The sequence below is a fragment of the Ananas comosus genome, linkage group 20 (assembly GCF_001540865.1).
Source record: "Ananas comosus cultivar F153 linkage group 20, ASM154086v1, whole genome shotgun sequence".
NCBI classification, from domain to species: Eukaryota; Viridiplantae; Streptophyta; class Magnoliopsida; order Poales; family Bromeliaceae; genus Ananas; species Ananas comosus.
Genome location: NC_033640.1, coordinates 7,709,345 through 7,728,609, shown reverse-complemented (window position 1 = coordinate 7,728,609; position 19,265 = coordinate 7,709,345). Strand labels below are relative to the sequence as shown.

Sequence of the window (19,265 nt, the reverse complement as noted above, 5' to 3'; positions counted from 1 at the left end):
ATGCAAAAATACTTTGAAATTAAATAGAAAAATAAAATCCGTTAGGAATAAAATTTTGAAAATTAAATAGAAAAATAAAATCCGTTATCTTAAAAGAAAATATATTTTGAAATTAAATAGATAATATAAAAAAGATATTTTAATAAAATAGAAATATCTTTTATAAAATTTTCACACCAGTAATCTTATAGAAATTACTCTTTTGAAATTAAATAAGAAAATTTATTTTAGATTTTCACATCAGTAATCTGTTATAGAGAACTTACGTATCATTGCGATTTCTATTTTATTTTTTTCTTATGTTTAAAATTTCCGTACGGAAAGAGAAACAATGAGCGCTAATTTTCTCGTCGAAATAGGTCGTCGACAGACCCAAATTTGAATATACTGCTTTTATATATACTAGTAAAATGATGTGCAAAATACCTAAATAATATTAGAAAAATTATAAATTTTTTTAATTATTTTTTAATTTAGGCCATATTTTATATGATTGCAAATATGTATCTAAAAAAATTTAAAATAATAATCACTGCTATAGAAAAGATATGCTTTAAATGATAATAATTAACAATAACTTTAATGCAAAAATTACTTTTGAAATTAAATAGAAAAATAAAATCGGTTAGGGAATAAATTTTAAAATTAATAGAAAAATAAATCCGTTATCTTAAAAATATATATTTTGAAATTAAATAGATATACTAAAAAAAGATATTTTAAAATAAAATAGGAAAATATCTTTTATAGGATTTTCACACCTGTAATCTGTTATAAAGAACTTACTTTTGAAATTAAATAGAAAAATTTATATTTTAGGATTTTCATATCTGTTATAGAGAACTTACGTTTTCATTGCCGTTTCTATTTTTATTCTTATATTTAAAATTTTTCGTACGGAAAGAGGATCCCGCCGAAAAATGGGTCCGTCGACAGACCCAAATTTGAATGTACGTGCTTTTATATATAGTATATATATATATATATATATATATTTCATTCTTTTTATTTTTCTTTCACTCTTTTCATTCTTTTTCGCTACTGCGCCTCTTATCTTACCCTTTGCCGCAGCAGCCACGCCCTGCTACGATGCGCTCTCCCTTTCTATTCTCCTCAAATTCTGTGGTGCCATCGTCGCTGTCGCCGTCCATAATCATGTCCTCAGCATCAGCTCGATAACTTCCGTAATCTATACTATGTCTGAACCCACATTATCGCCGTCAGAGTCAACGGAAGTATGGACGAGATAAGAGAGAGGAGCACGACATCGGCGTAGGAGTGGTGGAGGAAGAGGAGGAAGAAGAAGAGTTAAGCCGGAAGAGAAAGAGAGGAAGGAACAGCGAGGACGAGAAAGATCGACGTGGACAGAGAAAGAAGAACAAGAGTACGTTTTGTTAAAAAACGTAAAATAGGTGGATTTTGTTGCAAATTAGCCAATATTTAATAGACTAATAATAATTTGAATATAATGTCATGAATTACGTGCAACTAATTAAAGCCACGAGGTGCGCCTCACGTGGGCAACAGTGGGCCCCGCAACCTCGAGATCAGTGGCATTGCCGTAAATATATGCGCATTACCATGTCCAAAATTGGGAAAAAAATAGTTTTCTCATTGATCTCAGGATTCCCTCTGTAACCACAGATGCACAACACTATACAATCTCAAACGTAAATTTGTACTGAGACCCCTCATATATAGAGAATTTTGAAAAGATGCTTGAAATTTAACTTTTTTTGGCGTCCTTGTTACTTCAATTCTCTTATTTAAGCTGTTCTAGTGAGCTAGCCAAATACTTTTATCCTTTTTTTTTTTATTTTGATTCATATCTTTTTTGCATAGGCAATTTATTCACTAACCGTTTAAAAAAATCTCTTGTTTTATAAAATAAATTTTTTTTGTCTTTTCTATTGCAAATATTTATATACTTAATTTTTTTTACTTTGAATAGTGGTATATATATATATATATATATAGAGTGAGGCTACTATGCTATCGGAAGCATGGAGCCTTCCGTGCTTCCAGCTTGTTTTCGATGTTGNGACGATCGGCATCGTTGAATATGATCTATACCACTTGAAGTGTTTAGAAATCAAATTTCATATATTTTCGATATTGTTCTCTTATCCATCGAGTGGACACAAAAATGAACGGCTGAAAATAAATATTCTTTAAAAAATGATGATAGGAGTCTTGTAATCAAGATCAAGAGTATAAATCTTGTTTTAAATAGTTTAAAGAATTTTCTAAACAAAAATCAATTGATTTGGATATCTTTACGCCGTTAAATGAGAAAACGCCTCATATCGATCATTAAAATTACAAATTTTGAAACCCTTTGATCATTAGGCAAATGATGTAAAAAAGATTTAAAATTTGATTTCTAAACACTTTAAGTGATATAGATCATGTTCAACGGTGCCGATCGTCGATTTGGAGACTCTATCACGAAAACAAATGGATGGCAACGGAGCCCGTTTGCTATCGATAGTATTCTAGCTCAACTCTCTCTCTCTCTCTCTCTCTCTATATATATATATATATATATATATATATATACATATATATACACACACAAATTTGGGGGCTAAAGTTTTGTATTAAAACAATAGGATATAAGTTGTCATTTGGGGATAGTACAGGGACTATCCATTCATTTTACCAACTCTAAAGGAAAGAGATGCTAAGTGTACAAATACACTCTCAACTATAAGCCATTTTAAAAGAAATCCCTCGACTTCTTATTTTTTTTTATTGAGACCCCTTTAACTTTTATTCTTTTTAAATTAAATGATTTTAGTTAACATAAAACTAGTCCAATCAATGGTTGAAAACTAAAACTAATAAAATTATTAAATTTGACAAAATTTGCCATGTAACTAAACATAAAAATATAGATTAAAAAAGTTAGAAGCTGAGGAAACATAATAAAAAGAAAAAATAAAAGTTAAGGGGTCAATTTCGAAACTCCCTATAGATGAGGGGGTCCGCCTACATTGTTGTCTCCTCGTACAACATTCTCCACGTGTCAGATTCGCATTGGACGATATGACTCTACATGTTTTGTAAGACACAGCTGATCAGCTGTACCCGGATTCCGCTGCGATGTGGTCGACAAAAGCCGTCGCCGACGACGGTGGTCCCGGGAGGCGTAACTCCTTATCGATATCCGAAACGGCGTATCACACCATTATATGAATAAGCCATCTGAGGTATCACATGATAAGGTGATCTGCTTATCATCAATTGGGACGGTCTCCTCGCACTTATAAATCCGACACCATTACATCGCTAATAGGATGCATATAACTTTTTTTTTCTTTTTTCTTTTTCCTTTTCTTTTTTTCTCACCTCCATTTTTAAAGTCCATATATTATTGCGAGAGCTCGCCGCCACTGGTCGTCGCCTCTCTCTCTCTCTCTCTCTCTCTCTCTCTCTCTCTCTCTCTCTTCGTCGAACGATCTCTATCTCTCTCTCGGATTCACAGGTAAAAGCTTGGATTTTCCCTTGATTTTTCTATGTTTTTGTGTGATTTTCCCCCAGAAAACCCCCCTTTTTTGGCCGTTTTAGCAGCCGTGTCCTTTCCCGGTGTCTTTTCGCTCGGATCCCTCGGTTTAAACGGCCCCTTGCGCCGTCGATCGGTCTAAAACCCTAGATTTGAGGTGCTGGTTACTGTATTTGAGGTAGATCGAGCAAACAAGGGGCTTTTCGTGTGTTCTAATTTGGGGGTTCTTCTTTTTATATGATATTTTTTAGAAGTTTTGGTTTGGGTTTAATGCGGATGATTACGAATTATGCCTTTCGACTGTATATCTGGTCTTTGATGTGTTCAAAAGGCTTTTTTTTTTTTGTTAAAATTTTGTGATTTTTGGGGTTGATCTGTGAATATTTTGTCTCAGTTTGAAGATTTAGGGTTTTGAGGCTGGGATAGGGGGTGGCGCGATGTCATCCCTCAGTAGGGAGCTGGTTTTTCTGATCCTGCAGTTTCTGGATGAGGAGAAGTTTAAAGAGACTGTCCACAAGTATGTTCTTTCTGTCAAAAATTCAATTTTTAGTTTCATTCAATTTGTTTACTGTTTACCTCTATGCTTTTAAGTGTCTGCCCTGCTTCTGCTTTTGTTTTCAGCTGTAGTTACCTCTAACGGTGCGTCTGCGTTTGAGAATAAAAAAAAAGTACTCATCTCTTGCCATTATAGAAAGTAGAAATGTGATTTTGAGGTTCAGAAAAAAACAGAAGCTACAAATAGAGCTTCTGATTCTGCTGTAACAAGAAACTATTTATTGGCGGATTAATATAGAGCTTCTTTGCATGCCACGTCCCGGACTTCATTAAACAACAATACATCTTGCAAGTTAGCCAAACCAACCCTAATTAGTAACCTTCCTCTTGTATATTTTTGTAATACAGGCTCGAGCAGGAATCTGGTTTCTATTTTAATATGAAGTATTTTGAGGACGAGGTTCAGAATGGCAATTGGGACGACGTGGAGAAATATCTATCTGGTTTCACCAAGGTCGATGATAATAGGTATTCGATGAAGATCTTCTTTGAAATCCGGAAGCAGAAGTATCTCGAGGCATTGGATAAGTAAGAAGCAGTCACTAGAATATATTTCCTATGATGTTCGTTGGAGCTCTCTGTCTATTTATGTGATAAGCTGATTGAATTTCTTTGCTGCAGGCATGACCGTGCGAAGGCAGTTGATATACTGGTGAAGGATTTGAAAGTCTTCGCATCTTTTAATGAGGAGTTATTTAAGGAAATCACGCAACTTTTGATTTTAGAGAATTTCCGGTATGAGATGTTCTTGTTCCCATGTACAATCCTAGTTAAGATAATGAATGATCGCCTAATGTATGGCATTTTTTGTCTTTCTAGGGAAAACGAACAGCTTTCCAAATATGGTGATACAAAGTCAGCGAGAGCGATAATGCTCGTTGAGCTAAAGAAGCTCATTGAAGCAAACCCACTATTCCGTGACAAACTGCAGTTTCCCAACTTAAAGAATTCCAGATTGCGTACTCTCATCAACCAAAGGTAAGATTTTGTTAAAAACCAAACTAATTATGCTTTTCGTATTTTTTTTATACTATCATCTTCTTTGAGAGGAGATGAATGTGTTTGGACATGATGAGCTGGAAAATTCATGGCATCTTTGCTTACTCTAATCTTGAAATAATGATGCGAAATGGATACAACATAATAAGAATGAAAATGTTTTGAAATGCGTACATTCAACCAGTAGAGAATCATTAGACTAAAAAATTTTTCTTCTCAGATACTGCATGTAGACACAGATGATCTAGCTTTGGCTTATCACTCTCATGTTGGATCCAGGAACTACTCTTCACCATTAATTGTTTTGGGGAGACTCTACGTGCCCAGAGTACTTCTTACTTTCTTTCTTGGTGCATCCTGTTTAGAGGTGGCTATCTTGTATATTTTGAGCTAATACCAACTCACATCATGACTCAAGTTTGTGCAACCACTCTGAATCACCTATAGCTTATACTTTGCAATGAACCGAGTGACAACAAGTGCTAAATAGGAGTGCAAGATATTTACCACGTGTAAAGTTAATGTGGCTATGTACTTGGCACTTAGATATACTAATTCAGAAGCTTGACTAGTTTTTGTGCCTATATGTGCGTAAGGTGGCAGGAGGAGAAGTGGGGTAAGTAATTGAGCTGGTCAGACAGATATTAGCTTAGAAAGCCCTTTAAAGTCAAGGCGCTATCTTCCTTCTTGGTTTTAAATGAGCTGGATAGTCCTTTCATTGTTGCAATATGGTAAAAGGTTGTGGAAAAAAAACGACAAATCAACTTGTTTGTTTTGGCCACTGGATGTTGCTTACTTTTTCCTTTTGGCGTGAATCAACTCCATACTCGGCTTGGAACTGTTTCTGAGAATTCAGCCACATGTTGATGTTACAATGGATGGTATTTAAGATGGTCCCATTTGAGAATTGATGTTAGGATGGGCGCAACGCTATACATAAGATCCATTACAGAAACTTCCCACATCAACTTGCTTATTTTGGCTCTTGAAAGCTGCTTGTTGTTGTTTTCTAAAAGATTCGACGCCGAGAGATATTCTCTGTTCCTTTCATCTTCGAGGACAATTATAATTATTGCATAAATTAGTGGAATGCGAGAATACACGGCGCATCTTACCATACACTTCTTTTCATTTTTATAATAAAATTATGCTTAATATGTATGCCTCTTATCTTGGATAGCTAGCGAATGTGGGTTTAAAAGAACTGGAGAGAGAACTTGATTGTCATTTCTTTTGGTTGCTTTTTTCTTTTTTCCCCCAAACAACAGATACGGATTATGTATTTCTCTCCACATTACAAAATGTTTTGGCTGTGTATTATTGGTTACTATATCAAACAATCTAATGTATTGAATAGCTTAAAATATCCTAGAGCTTGAAATTCTGCATGCTTTAAGCTTCAGGGAAATCATTCTAATGAATGGATTCCCTTAGGGCTCTAGGCATGATGTCAAGTGAATGATAGTCTGCGGAATTATTATCTATTTAGTACATCAACTATTTGAGAAAGGTTGCGTGATGCCTGTTTTCCCCGTATTCCAATAGGCAATACTTCTATCTCCAAATGTGATGAGGACAGCTATCTGCTATCACATATATATACTGAATTTGTTTAAATTTTCCCAAGTTAACATATGTACCTTGCAACCTTGTAGCTGTAGTTATTTTTCATTTCTAATATTTTCTAGCCTTAAAAGGATCATGTTTAGCTTTGTTATCTGTTAAGGCAATACTTTTTATTCGACAAGCATTGATCTAATTACCAATTAATGGTTTGGCAGTTTAAACTGGCAGCACCAACTCTGCAAAAATCCTAGGCCGAATCCAGATATTAAAACCCTTTTTGTTGATCATTCTTGCGGACAACCAAATGGTGCTCGTGCTCCATCACCAGCCAACAATCCGCTTCTTGGATCCATTCCTAAACCAGGAGGCTTTCCTCCATTGGGTGCACATGGGGTAATTTAGCTGATTTTATATCAAAAGCTTTTGTTTTTAAGTTTTTTTCTTGAAATATGTGTTTAGCAATTGATTTGTTGTTTTCAGCCTTTTCAACCTACACCCGCAGCAGTTCCTACTCCCCTTGGTTGGATGTCTAACCCTCCAGCTGTAACTCATCCAGCTATCTCTGGTGGAGCTATTGGACTGGGTGCTCCTACAAATCCTGGTACTACAAGTTTTTGTACCCCTGCAGTATTATCTATTTATATATATGCTCATGTGGAATCTGATTCTTCGCATGGGCTTTTCAAATAATTATATTCTTACATATATACCTTTTAACTTTTAAAATGCCCCGAAGAAAGTGCTTTCTACTACAAAACCATTTTTTAGTACAAAACTGACTTCCTCTATGAGTTGGATGACTCCTCAACTTAAGGTAATGGTTCTTATGTAAGAAAATGCACTTTTGAAGTGTATATATAGAAGTTTCAATTTGGCATGGGTATATATGTGAACAAATTATTTGTGGGAGATGTAAAATGGCACTGTATAATTAGTGCGTTTGATTTGATAATCTGACTTATCCTCATGTTTTCCATAGCTGCACTATTGAAGCATCCTAGGACACCAACAACTGCCAACTCTACCATAGATTACCCGTCAGCTGATTCTGATCACGTATCCAAAAGAACTAGGCCTATTGGGATATCTGATGAGGTATCCTGCAAGTTTCTCCTTCAATTCTGTTTCCATTTTATTCTACTTGTTACTATATGAGAGGGTTAATTAGACATTAAGTCCCTTATGTTTGACCTTAATTTCAATTCCTCCCTCCAAGTTTCAATTTGTAACAATATAGTTCTTGAGATTTGACTTGATTGTAATATCATCCTCAAATTTCAATTTCGTCCTCAAATTTGCAATTTTAACAATTTAACCCTGAAAGTTTGAGCCCAATTTCAGTTTTGGTTCTCATTGTTTCAGTATTACTAAAGAAAAGAATAGCGATGATTTTGACATGGTGCTTTTTTGGACTGTAAACTAGCATGGGGACAAAGTTGTCATCTGAACAAACTTCACTGCCTAAATTGTTACAATTTAAACTGTCTAAATGAAATTAAAGTCAAACTTTAAGGAGTAAATATGTAATTAATCCCTTCTATAATGACCTTGTAGATCGACATTTGTTTATCAAGCTATTCTAATTGCATATTTGGATGATTGAACTCTTAATACAGGTGAACTTACCAGTGAACATTTTGCCAGTAACCTATCCTCAGAGTCATAGTCAGGCAATGTACGCACCAGATGACTTGCCAAAAACGGTTGCACGGATACTAAATCAGGGTTCAGCTCCTATGAGCATGGATTTTCATCCTATTCAGCAAACAATTCTTCTTGGTTTGTCTTCCCATCTTACATACATGTCGCGTCGTCTCACTCTATGGACTTGCTTTTTCCAGTCTGTTTGAATAGAGTTGTTGGGAGGTGCACCAAATTTGTACTAATGCTTCCAAACAACTTCCCGTTGCCCTCAAAGTAAAGCGTCATCAATCTGCTTCTCAAAGGATGAGAAGCTGTGCCAGGAGCAAGCTAAACAGGCATTGAGGTCCCTCAAGATCAACACTTCTCTTCATACTAACATTGATCTTGTGTTTTTGTGAAATTTTTTCAGTTGGTACGAATGTGGGTGAGATTGGATTGTGGGATGTTGGTACAAGGGAGAAATTAGTTTCAAGGAATTTCAAAGTTTGGGAACTTGCACAATGTACCATGATTCTCCAGGTTTGTCCAATATATTCACATTATAACTGAATGAAGTATGACTTTTGTGCTGCAAATTTCTTTTATTTTATCTTAACGGTGAGAAATTGGTAATGAACCTCAGGCTGCTTTAGTTAAGGATCCTGGTGTTTCAGTCAACCGGGTGATATGGTGCCCTGATGGCTCCTTGTTTGGTAATTTATAGTACTCGGAGCCCCTATTTAAGATTTCATACTTTTTGTTACTGCAGAGTAATAAAATTCCTCTTTATCTTTTAGGGGTCGCTTATTCCAAGCATATTGTACAAATATATTCCTATCATGGTGGCAATGATATCAGGCAGCATTTGGAGGTAAGCTACTCACCTGTTAGCATGTCTCCTCTACTCGTTTCATTGATTGCTAAGTTGCATATTATTTGCCTTAATGCTGATTTGTAGATAGATGCTCATGTTGGTGGCGTCAATGACATTGCATTTGCACACCCTAATAAGCAGCTAAGCATAATAACCTGTGGAGATGACAAGACGATTAAGGTTTGTTTCTTATTTTTGGTGTTGCACACCCTATTAATACATATGTCAGGCACACAAGCACAGTTATGATGGATTAATTGTTCGTATTGCACGTTGTAAAACCATAACTAGTAGTATTTTGTGATATCAGGTTTGGGATGCCACTACTGGAACCAAGCAGCATACATTTGAAGGTCATGATGCGCCTGTTTACTCTGTCTGCCCACATTATAAAGAAAGCATCCAGGTAATCTATTTGAGGAATTTGCACTTGGTTATGTTAAACCGCATTTTTCAATGTTGATTTTATGACTGTTACTGCTTACAATGTTATGCTGTTCTGCTGTTATTTATTTTATTTTTTATTGCAGTTCATCTTTTCGACTGCATTAGATGGAAAGATAAAAGCTTGGTTGTACGACAATTTGGGATCTAGGGTTGATTATGATGCTCCTGGCCACTGGTGCACAACAATGGCCTATAGTGCCGATGGCACCAGGTTAATTTTCTGTTTTTGTGGTTATTTTTTAGATAATTTTAGGGGCTTCTTTTTTTTTCATACTTATTTTTGACTTATTATATTTCTGCTTATATGCTATAGGCTCTTCTCATGTGGAACGAGCAAAGATGGGGAATCCTATATCGTGGAATGGAATGAGACCGAAGGAGCTGTGAAGAGAACGTATCTAGGATTTCGAAAACGATCTTTGGGTGTTGTGCAGTTTGATACTACCAGAAACCGGTATTTAGCTGCTGGTGATGAATTTTTAATCAAGTTCTGGGATATGGATAACACTAATCTCTTGACAACTATCGATGCTGATGGTGGCCTTCCAGTGAGTTTTCTATGGAATCCCATATTACATTTCAGGGATTTCACATTTATGTACCTTTTATGACAAGGATTTAAGTGCCCATCGGCACGAGTCGTATCGACTCTGCTATATCGTGCCAACAAGGTATCGGTACGATATAGCCTCTGTGCCGATGACATAACTCAAAACCCTCTATTTTTTAAATTAGTAAGTACTTTTCTCAGTAAAGTATAAAATATTTGATAAAGATACATAATAAATAATTAGAATATTTTTTTGCTAAAGAAAATAAATATTTCATATCATTATGTGTCGGCACACATGTATTTTTTGTGACCGGCACGCATCGGTACGGCCCGGCACACACCGTCCCGGAAAGTTTCCGGCACGACCCCGTGCCGCGGTACTTATATCCTTTCTTTTATCCATTTATGTTTGTACCCATTTACTGAATTTTCATATATACGTTTTGAAAATACAGTTTTTATAAAAATCTCACTGGGGATGTCATTCATGATGGGAATTTGTTTTTTGTCAGAAAACTTAGGCCTTGTTGGGTATTGTGTTTGTATTTTGGATTTTTGAATAGAATTTTTTATATAAAAAATGTGTAAGAGTGGATAACGGATTGTTTGCAATCCTTTCATCCAAGATGTTTATTTGCAACCGAAAAAAAGAATTGAAATAAACTTTTTTTTTGCTTTCAAAAGCTTTTAAAATAAGTTGCCATCTATCACTTAGCTGGATGCATTGTAAGCTGCTCAATTATAACAATGAGGCAAAAAGCTCTTTCCTCCAACATATCAAATTATATGGAATTAGTGTTTAACAAAATAAAAAAATAGCAATGAAACCAAATGAGGCCTGATTCTGGAGAAGGGCATTTTTTTTTAATATCCAAGGACATAAATCTTAGAAATTAAGCTTTTGAAGGGAATAACTGAAAATTCAGATATTATTGGGATATATATTTGTACAATTTTCATATTTTCATTGCCCCACTTGGAAAGCTGAAAAAGATGTAAATTATTGCCTTCTGTTCTGGGCCTTCTTTTTACTAGGCGAGTCCAAGGATACGCTTCAACAAAGAGGGTGCACTGTTGGCTGTTTCTACTCATGATAATGGCATCAAGATCTTGGCAAATGCTGATGGACTTCGTCTGTTGCGCTCATTAGAAAATCGCTCTTTTGATGCTTCTAGGGTTGTTTCAGAGTCCATGACAAAGGTAACACCTTCAAACCCTCGTATGGTGCTTCATCTATGCTTTTAAAGAATTAACACAGATTATGCTCTATGGTGCAGCCTATGGTAAATCCATTATCCGCTGCTGCTGCTGCTGCTGTTGCTGCTGCTGCTGCGGCTGCAGTTGCAACAAGTTCAGGATTTACAGATAGAAATGCCCCTCCGGTTCCAGTAGCTGTAACGTCCTGTTGACTTTTGTTTTTTTCTTTTTTCTGTTTTAATTTATAAATCTGATGTTGATATCTGCGCCATATGATTCTAATTATCTGAATATGCTGTCGCTTGTTTGAAATCAAATTTGACAGAATGGTGACAGCAGAAACTTGGTGGATGTAAAACCTCGAATTACTGATGAGTCGATGGATAAATCAAAGATCTGGAAGCTTACTGAGATCAATGAACCCACACAGTGTAGATCTTTGAGGCTGGCAGATAACTTGAGGACGAGCAAGGTGATTATTTCTTAATATTTTCCCCCTTAGCTTCTCTATTTTATGCATATTATCGGCAAGTTTATTCTAAGTTTCTTAACTTAAAGTTTCCTTCGTAACCAATGCTGCTGGTGCTTTGGAGCTTTTTAACCCATTTCCATGAGTTAAACTCTCTAACACATTAAATTCTCCTCATTTTAGGTGTATTTGTATGAAAGTTATGTATGGATATCAAGACTTGAGACATTATTCCTGTAACAGTATGCTATAATGCATATAATAATTGCACTTATTTGTTTTATTTTGTTAAGTTTGCATAAAGGTGAATATGAGGTTGTATATCGTGAATTCAGCCAAAGAGAGGAAATCTTCTTGCAATATGTATAAAAAATATATTGAGCTATAGGTTGTCTTATTCATGTTTGAAAGGGATTAGTCCTATCTCTCTTTCAACACTGAAGATTGCTTTTCTAAATTAAAATTGCAGACATTTGTGATTTTTTTTTTTATCGTTGTGGATTTTGTTGCATCTGGGGATTTCTTTGACTGTTAAATTTATCCGACTTCTTTATTCACATTGTCCTTGGGAATTTCTTGAAATAATTATGGCTCCATCTGTAAGCCCTATTTCACTAATAAGTTAAACCTTCACCTGGAAGTGTTCAGATGCATGATCTTATGGCATTAGTGTGAATCAGGGATTTTGAGATGAAGCCAAACAGAATGAATGTATCCCATCGTTGTTCCTTGGTTAGAATGATCTCGTTTGTAATTTACCTTTAACAAGGCTTTGTATTAACTTTGCATGGTTTGTGTGCTAATTTTCATGTACAAGATTGTAACCCAGGATATTTTTAGACAACTATGAGAATAATCAAAATGATCTCATCTTACTTACCTTGGAAAGAGATGATTATCCTTGTAAGTTTTTATCGCAACTGCAGATCTCAAGATTGATTTATACAAATTCTGGTGTTGCAATATTGGCTTTAGCATCTAATGCTATTCATTTGCTTTGGAAATGGCCTCGCAATGAACGGAATTCTACTGGCAAGGTGAAGACTTAACTCTTTGAACATTAACAATTGGCAATTTTCTTCTGTATTCTATTTCATATATTAGTATTAAACTGATTTAGATTGGAATAGGTGATGAGTTATCTTCTGTCATTTGTTTATAGGCAACTGCGAGTGTTTCTCCACAACTGTGGCAACCACCGAGTGGCATACTAATGACTAATGATATAACGGACACAAATCCTGAAGAAGCAGTTCATTGCTTTGCTTTATCCAAGAATGATTCGTATGTCATGTCCGCTTCGGGAGGAAAGATTTCTTTATTCAATATGATGACCTTCAAGGTAGGAGTAAAACCGTAAAACTATAAAAGAATATTCATACTTCTAATGGACCTTAAAGTTAAGACACGATTATTTAATTTTATGCTTCTCGACTGCAGACAATGACAACATTTATGGCTCCACCGCCGGCAGCAACATTTCTCGCATTCCATCCTCAGGACAACAATATAATTGCCATAGGAATGGATGACTCTACAATTCAAATCTATAATGTCCGTGTGGATGAGGTATTATGGTGGCAATCATGAAAGAAATTGTTTCGGTCAATTGTTTGATGAAATTAGCACGATGAGGAAACTAACATGTCCAAACCTTTCTCAGGTTAAGAGCAAACTTAGAGGTCATTCAAAGAGAATTACTGGTCTTGCTTTCTCAAATGTGTTGAATGTACTCGTCTCTTCTGGAGCTGATGCTCAGGTTTTGTTCTCGACCTTCTTCCTATCAACAAGCACATTGTCTATAGCATAAATATAAAATACTTGTATTATTTCTAAACTCCACAAAAGGGGATATATATATATATATATATATATATATATATATATATATATATAGAGTAGGGCTGCTGTGCTCTCAGGGGCACAGAGGCCTCCGTGCTCCTGAGCCGTTTTCGATGATGGAATTTCCGAATCGACGATCGGCTCCGTTAGACTTGATCTAGCGTATTTGAAGTTTCTAGAAAATAATTTTTGCGATTTTTTGATATCATTTACGTAGCAATCGAAAGGATTCAAAATCAATAATTTTTAACGGCTGAAAATAAAAATCCTATAAAAAGTGGTGATATAGCACTAAAATTTTCGATCAGAAATATTGATCTTGTTGTAGATAGTATAAAGAATTTTGTATCAAAATTTCATCTGATTTGAATACTTCTACACCGTTAAACTTGAAAACGGCAGATATCAACCATTAAAAATTATTAATTTTGAATCCTTTCGATCACAAGGTAAATGATATCAAAAAATTGCAAAAATTATTTTCTAGAAACTTCAAATACCCTAGATTAAGTCTAACGGAGCCGATCGTCAATTCGAAAATTCCATCATCGAAAACGGCTCAGCAGCACGGAGGCCACAGCAGCCCTACTCTATATATATATATATATATATATATATATATATATATATATATATATCGCAACTATAGCCTCACTTTTAACTTTGAAAAACAAACTATCATCCACTACATGACCATCGCGGACACTTGTTCACCGATTATTTAAAACTGAGCATTGTTGTCTTACACCTGCGTATCAGTTCGGTTTTTAAAATTGGAAACTGTGCTACAGTTTCAAAAATGAAATAACTCACATATTTTACAAAAAAAATAATTGATTTTATTTTGGCGAAAGTCTAATACATATTTCACTGGAAATGCTACTGGAGATTCTTGGGCTAATGCAACTGCATTATATTTCTTGCTGCAGATTTGTGTGTGGAGCACTGATGGTTGGGAGAAGCAAAGGAGCAGATTTTTACCCATTCCTTCTGGCCGCACCCCGTCGAATATTTCTGATACGCGAGTCCAGTTCCATCAAGATCAAGTACACTTCCTTGCTGTCCATGAGACCCAGCTTGCCATATATGAAACCACTAAATTAGAATGCGTCAAGCAGGTAGTTCTATTTTTTTTCGTCCTGTGGAAGGTTCTCTATAGCCAATCTGATGATTTTTTTCATTATTCTTCAGTGGTCCGTTCGAGAGAATGCTGCACCAATTTCGCATGCCACATTCTCATGCGACAGTCAACTGGTATATGCCAGCTTCCTGGATGCTACTGTGTGCATATTTAATGCATCGCACCTGAGATTGAGATGCCGAGTTCTCCCAGCAGCTTATCTTCCACCCAATGTCAGGTAATCTTTTGGGTAGATGTAAGTTTTATATAGGCGAAATTATATAATTTTCTGCATGTCATAGTTCAAGATACATCGGTTTTCCAGGACTCTGCTACCACTACCGGCAAGTAACAATTTGATAAACTGATTAATTTGGTTAAATGTCAAAATTGGTAACGCAAATTTATGTAAAAGGTAAGGAATCAGCTTGACTAGAAACTGGAGCTGGATGCGTAATATTGTTAGAAAGTAATCAACCAGAGAAAAGTAAACAATTAAGTTATTCTATTTCATGTCTTTTGAAAAGACAAGTATATTAATTTCACTAGGTTTTCCAGCGCGAATGTGCATCCACTTGTGATCACCGCCCATCCATCCGAGCCGAACCAATTTGCCTTGGGCCTAACTGACGGCGGCGTGCATGTATTGGAGCCCTTAGAATCCGAAGGCAAATGGGGAGTACCTCCGCCTGCCGAGAACGGATCGACAAGCAGCTTGTCCACACCACCCCCTGCTGGAGCCTCGAGTTCTGATCAACCGCAGAGGTGATCGAACAACCCGCGAGCAGCATAATCTCTAATCCTTATCTATATTATCACCTTAAATAGTTTGAGTTGCTGAGGTATGCTATCTCTTTCATGCTTTATATATATATATGTATGGAGCATTATGTTATTCTAATTTAACCAAAATTTGTCTCTTTTTTTTTCTCCTTTTTCAGTGGGTTGGGAAAAATAGCAGGTGTAGATGGCTGGATGGGCTTAATTTAGATAAATTTTGGCCATTTATGCTCTTTGTTGTCTGAGATGTTTCATATATATTGGGTGTAAGGAAGTAAATATTTAGTAGTGATCAAATATTATGTGTATGTGCTAGATGTGTTTCCTTTTTGGCATGGATGAGTTTAACATCTCAAAATTAGATACTTTGTCTCAAAATTAGATACTTTGTCCTCCTCTGCTGCATGATATGTCATGTATGCTCTGAAATGCTACACCAGTTATTAGGGTTTTGAAACAGAGTTTAGTGTGCATGATTTGAGGGGTGGTATATTGCTGAAAAGTGGATCTTTTCACAATGTGTATTTAATCTCAACAAATTTACTTTTCAAAGATTAAATCCACTCTAGCTATGCCTCCCACAACATGATCCCAACTGATCATGCATGTTCCAGTTCAAGTCCATAGAAATAGCTTTTCATAGCTCAGTAGAAGTGAGGGCTATGGCCACTCACTTGTGCTGCTACAATTTAAATTTTCCTTGTTTCTCTTGATTTTTGAAGCAGCTTCTTTATTTTGAATGCTAACCGTTTTGTTCATTTTTTTTTGAAATAAATTTAACTGAAAATGTGAAGCAACTGGGCTTCAAGCTTGGGACTTCAGGTACCAATCATTAACTTTTTTGTCACTTGCGTTAGGGATGGTCGGTTGCAGTTGATGTGTTGGGCATAATAGATAGGAGCTCTTAGTTTGATCATTTTGTTTTTGTTGTGGGTTGGGGGGAAAGCTGCTGGTGATCCCCAGATATTTAGGGCTAGTTTGGTCCTGCATTTGGTGCTTCTAATTTTATGGCAGAAATGAGTCTTTTCCATCAGTCTGCTGATTCTGCTTCTGATTGAAACGAAAAATTCTAGAATGCAACGGGTATATTAGTGACGTGGCGTAACAAACCAATCAAATTAATTCTTTTAAGAATATATGTCCCATCATAATTGTAAAAAAGTATTTTTATTGTACTTTTGTTTAAAAAAAAGGAATGTGATTGGCTTGTTATTGATGACGTGGTGCAAGTGTGACAGTGTAGAATTCCTCGATTGAAACAGCCTTTCCCTTTTAAGAAAGAGATCCCAGTGGATCAGAACCCAAGCTTTTGTAACCCCTTCTCTTCTTTTATCTCCTTTTGAAAGGGCTGATTTATATTCCCCAGGAACATTTTATTTTCTTGAATATAGCTGTCATTTCATAAAATGAGCACATTTTTGCTCCAAGATAAAAAGTTTTGAGGGGGGATTTATTCCATGGTTGTTGAAATGTAGTTTTCAACAGTGGTGTTGAGAGGAATCATTTCACTTTTCCAATCTTATTATCCTATTTTTTCTCTCTTTTTTTTTTTTTCTCTGTATATATAAAGAAAGGTAAAAAAATTATGGAAACCCCCTCAACTATAGCATGTTCTGTACTAGATCCTAAATTTATTACTATTAGTATTTATCTACAAACTTTTCTAGCTGATTAAATTTGGTCAACTTCCTAGGTGCAATTTTGTAACCCAAAAATTAAAGGCTATTCGTATCTTAAAGTAGCTACAAATCAACAAATAAAAATAGGAAAAAAAAAGAATAATATTCCTTTAAAATTTAATGTGTCCATATAAATTTATATTACACGTTACTTCCATTATAACGATAGTTCGCTTAATTACATAATAAACAACATCAATATGGAAAAGGACTTTAATTGACTAATGATTGTTATCACAAACCTAACGCTTATTCCTTGAAATATATGTACAATAAATATGCATATACACTTTAGATTTATATATGTACACTCTAATAAGCATCCCACCTTACATTTGATAATTAATACTTGGAAACCAAGAACCAGATCTGATAAATATGACCTATAATACCGTAAAAATTTATGTAAAAAAAAAATTATAAATTTTGAATCTCATCGTGTGATCGATCATTTTCACCAATCAGTGGCCCTATTTAGATGTCGAAAACCAATGATTGAGAAAATTCTCGACCCAATCTTAACTCGGTGCGCGAGGTGAGCATGTTCAGCAGCCTAAATTTAAGTGTACTAAAAGGATCAGGAACTTCAACTGCTGTAGTGCTGTTGCATGGGTCAGCGAGGCGGCATGCAGGTTCCTTCAACATCGGTTGTCGTCTCGTTGCCGACTCATTTGTGTCTAGCTGCTGGTAAAGCTGAACTTCGCACTTCTACGAGAAGTTCATAACTTTTGTTATCAGAATTTGGCAGGTACATAGGATCAGTTCACCGTGGCAGCAAAATGTGATACAAAGAGCTATTGCCGACGGTCGCTGACTCAATTTCAATATGCTAGTTTCTCTCATTGCATCTTAACCTGAAAATATGCACAAATAATGAAAATTTAGGTGGCTCAATTTCAATTTTGTTTGTAGTTAGGATTATGATAATCTTCTTGAAGTTTGCCCTGCATAACAAGTAAGACTATCTGTTGATCTACTGTCGGAAAAAAGCACAGTATCAACACCATCTTCTGAATTTGCTTCATAAAAGATTAGGACTTCAGATGCCAAATTGGAATCCTGGTCTTGAACTTCGAGAGCTAGATTGTCACAATTGAAACTCCAAAATACAATTGACATCAGGATCAAATTTCATGGGCTTAATTTCTAATAATGACCAACCTAGTAAAGTACTCATTCAAAATTTCAATGTAAGTTGAGGCGGTGTTAGCTAAACAAGGGCATCGATTGATCCGCCAAAACATACTATCGACGAACTTGCTAGTCACAAACAAGGTTAGGGCATATGCATATTGCGCAAAAGGATCAGTAATAAGTCACTAAACCAACTAAAATATTTTGAGCCATTTGTTTTGATTAATTTTACAGCAAGGGATCACCCTACTATTGAACAACTTTAATGGGGCTACAACTTACTCTTTAAGTGTTAGTGAAAATTGGTATACCAATTTAAACACCTACTAAAGATTGGGCTTCTACATAGCCAAAAATTGCTGCAAAATGGAAAGATCTGATCTGTCGATTCGAGCAAGAACATTTCCTAAACCTCCTCTGATGCAAGTTGCGGCGGCACTACCTGTAACTGTAGCTCCATTTTCAATTGTATTTGTGCACATTCCATACTTTAATACCCCTGCTTGTAGGTAGTTTTCTTTGTTTTGTTTCCTGTTTATAGTGGTTCTTACTAATGGAATGATCATCTTGTACCATAGGTAAAGAGATATATGACCTGGTCATAATCATATATATTATACAATTTCTTTTCCAATTCTATTCTAATACCAGTATGGTGGTAATTTGGAGCAGAGTATATTGAACATAAAAAAGTCAGCGTGAAATAGAATTTGGCTAAATGCATGCGACGACCCGACCTACTAGCAATAGTAATTTGTCGAGCCTAATCCATCGGCCCAAAATGCTTAAACTCAGTTATTATTACTAGAATCCACAATCCCTGATATTCCTAACCACAACTTTGTTTTCATCTGATACGAGACTTTTGGGGTCTGTGACACTCCAATAGTTTCATTTCGGGATGGAATTCTAATTGAGAATA

At 35.6% G+C, this 19,265-nt stretch overlaps 1 protein-coding gene and 1 pseudogene across 2 annotated transcripts; both read left to right on the top strand.

Moving 5' to 3' along the window:
• On the top strand, positions 3,333 to 15,989 carry LOC109725535 (protein TPR3). 2 transcript variants are annotated; one of them, XM_020254763.1, is made up of 27 exons: positions 3,333 to 3,487; positions 3,900 to 4,022; positions 4,409 to 4,588; positions 4,682 to 4,795; positions 4,880 to 5,038; positions 6,841 to 7,018; positions 7,106 to 7,226; positions 7,605 to 7,720; positions 8,242 to 8,404; positions 8,679 to 8,788; positions 8,892 to 8,961; positions 9,046 to 9,119; positions 9,207 to 9,302; positions 9,433 to 9,528; positions 9,653 to 9,780; positions 9,883 to 10,117; positions 11,158 to 11,322; positions 11,400 to 11,516; positions 11,645 to 11,791; positions 12,715 to 12,825; positions 12,951 to 13,130; positions 13,229 to 13,357; positions 13,452 to 13,547; positions 14,560 to 14,748; positions 14,822 to 14,988; positions 15,309 to 15,592; positions 15,692 to 15,989. In XM_020254763.1, the coding sequence occupies exons 2-26, from the start codon at positions 3,943 to 3,945 to the stop codon at positions 15,517 to 15,519; spliced, it is 3,432 nt and encodes a 1,143-aa protein (XP_020110352.1). In that variant the 5' UTR covers positions 3,333 to 3,487; positions 3,900 to 3,942; the 3' UTR covers positions 15,520 to 15,592; positions 15,692 to 15,989. The 2 variants fall into 2 exon arrangements, with proteins under 2 accessions (XP_020110352.1, XP_020110351.1); XM_020254762.1 differs by having other exon boundaries at positions 15,300 to 15,592.
• On the top strand, positions 16,547 to 18,957 carry LOC109725575 (annotated as a pseudogene).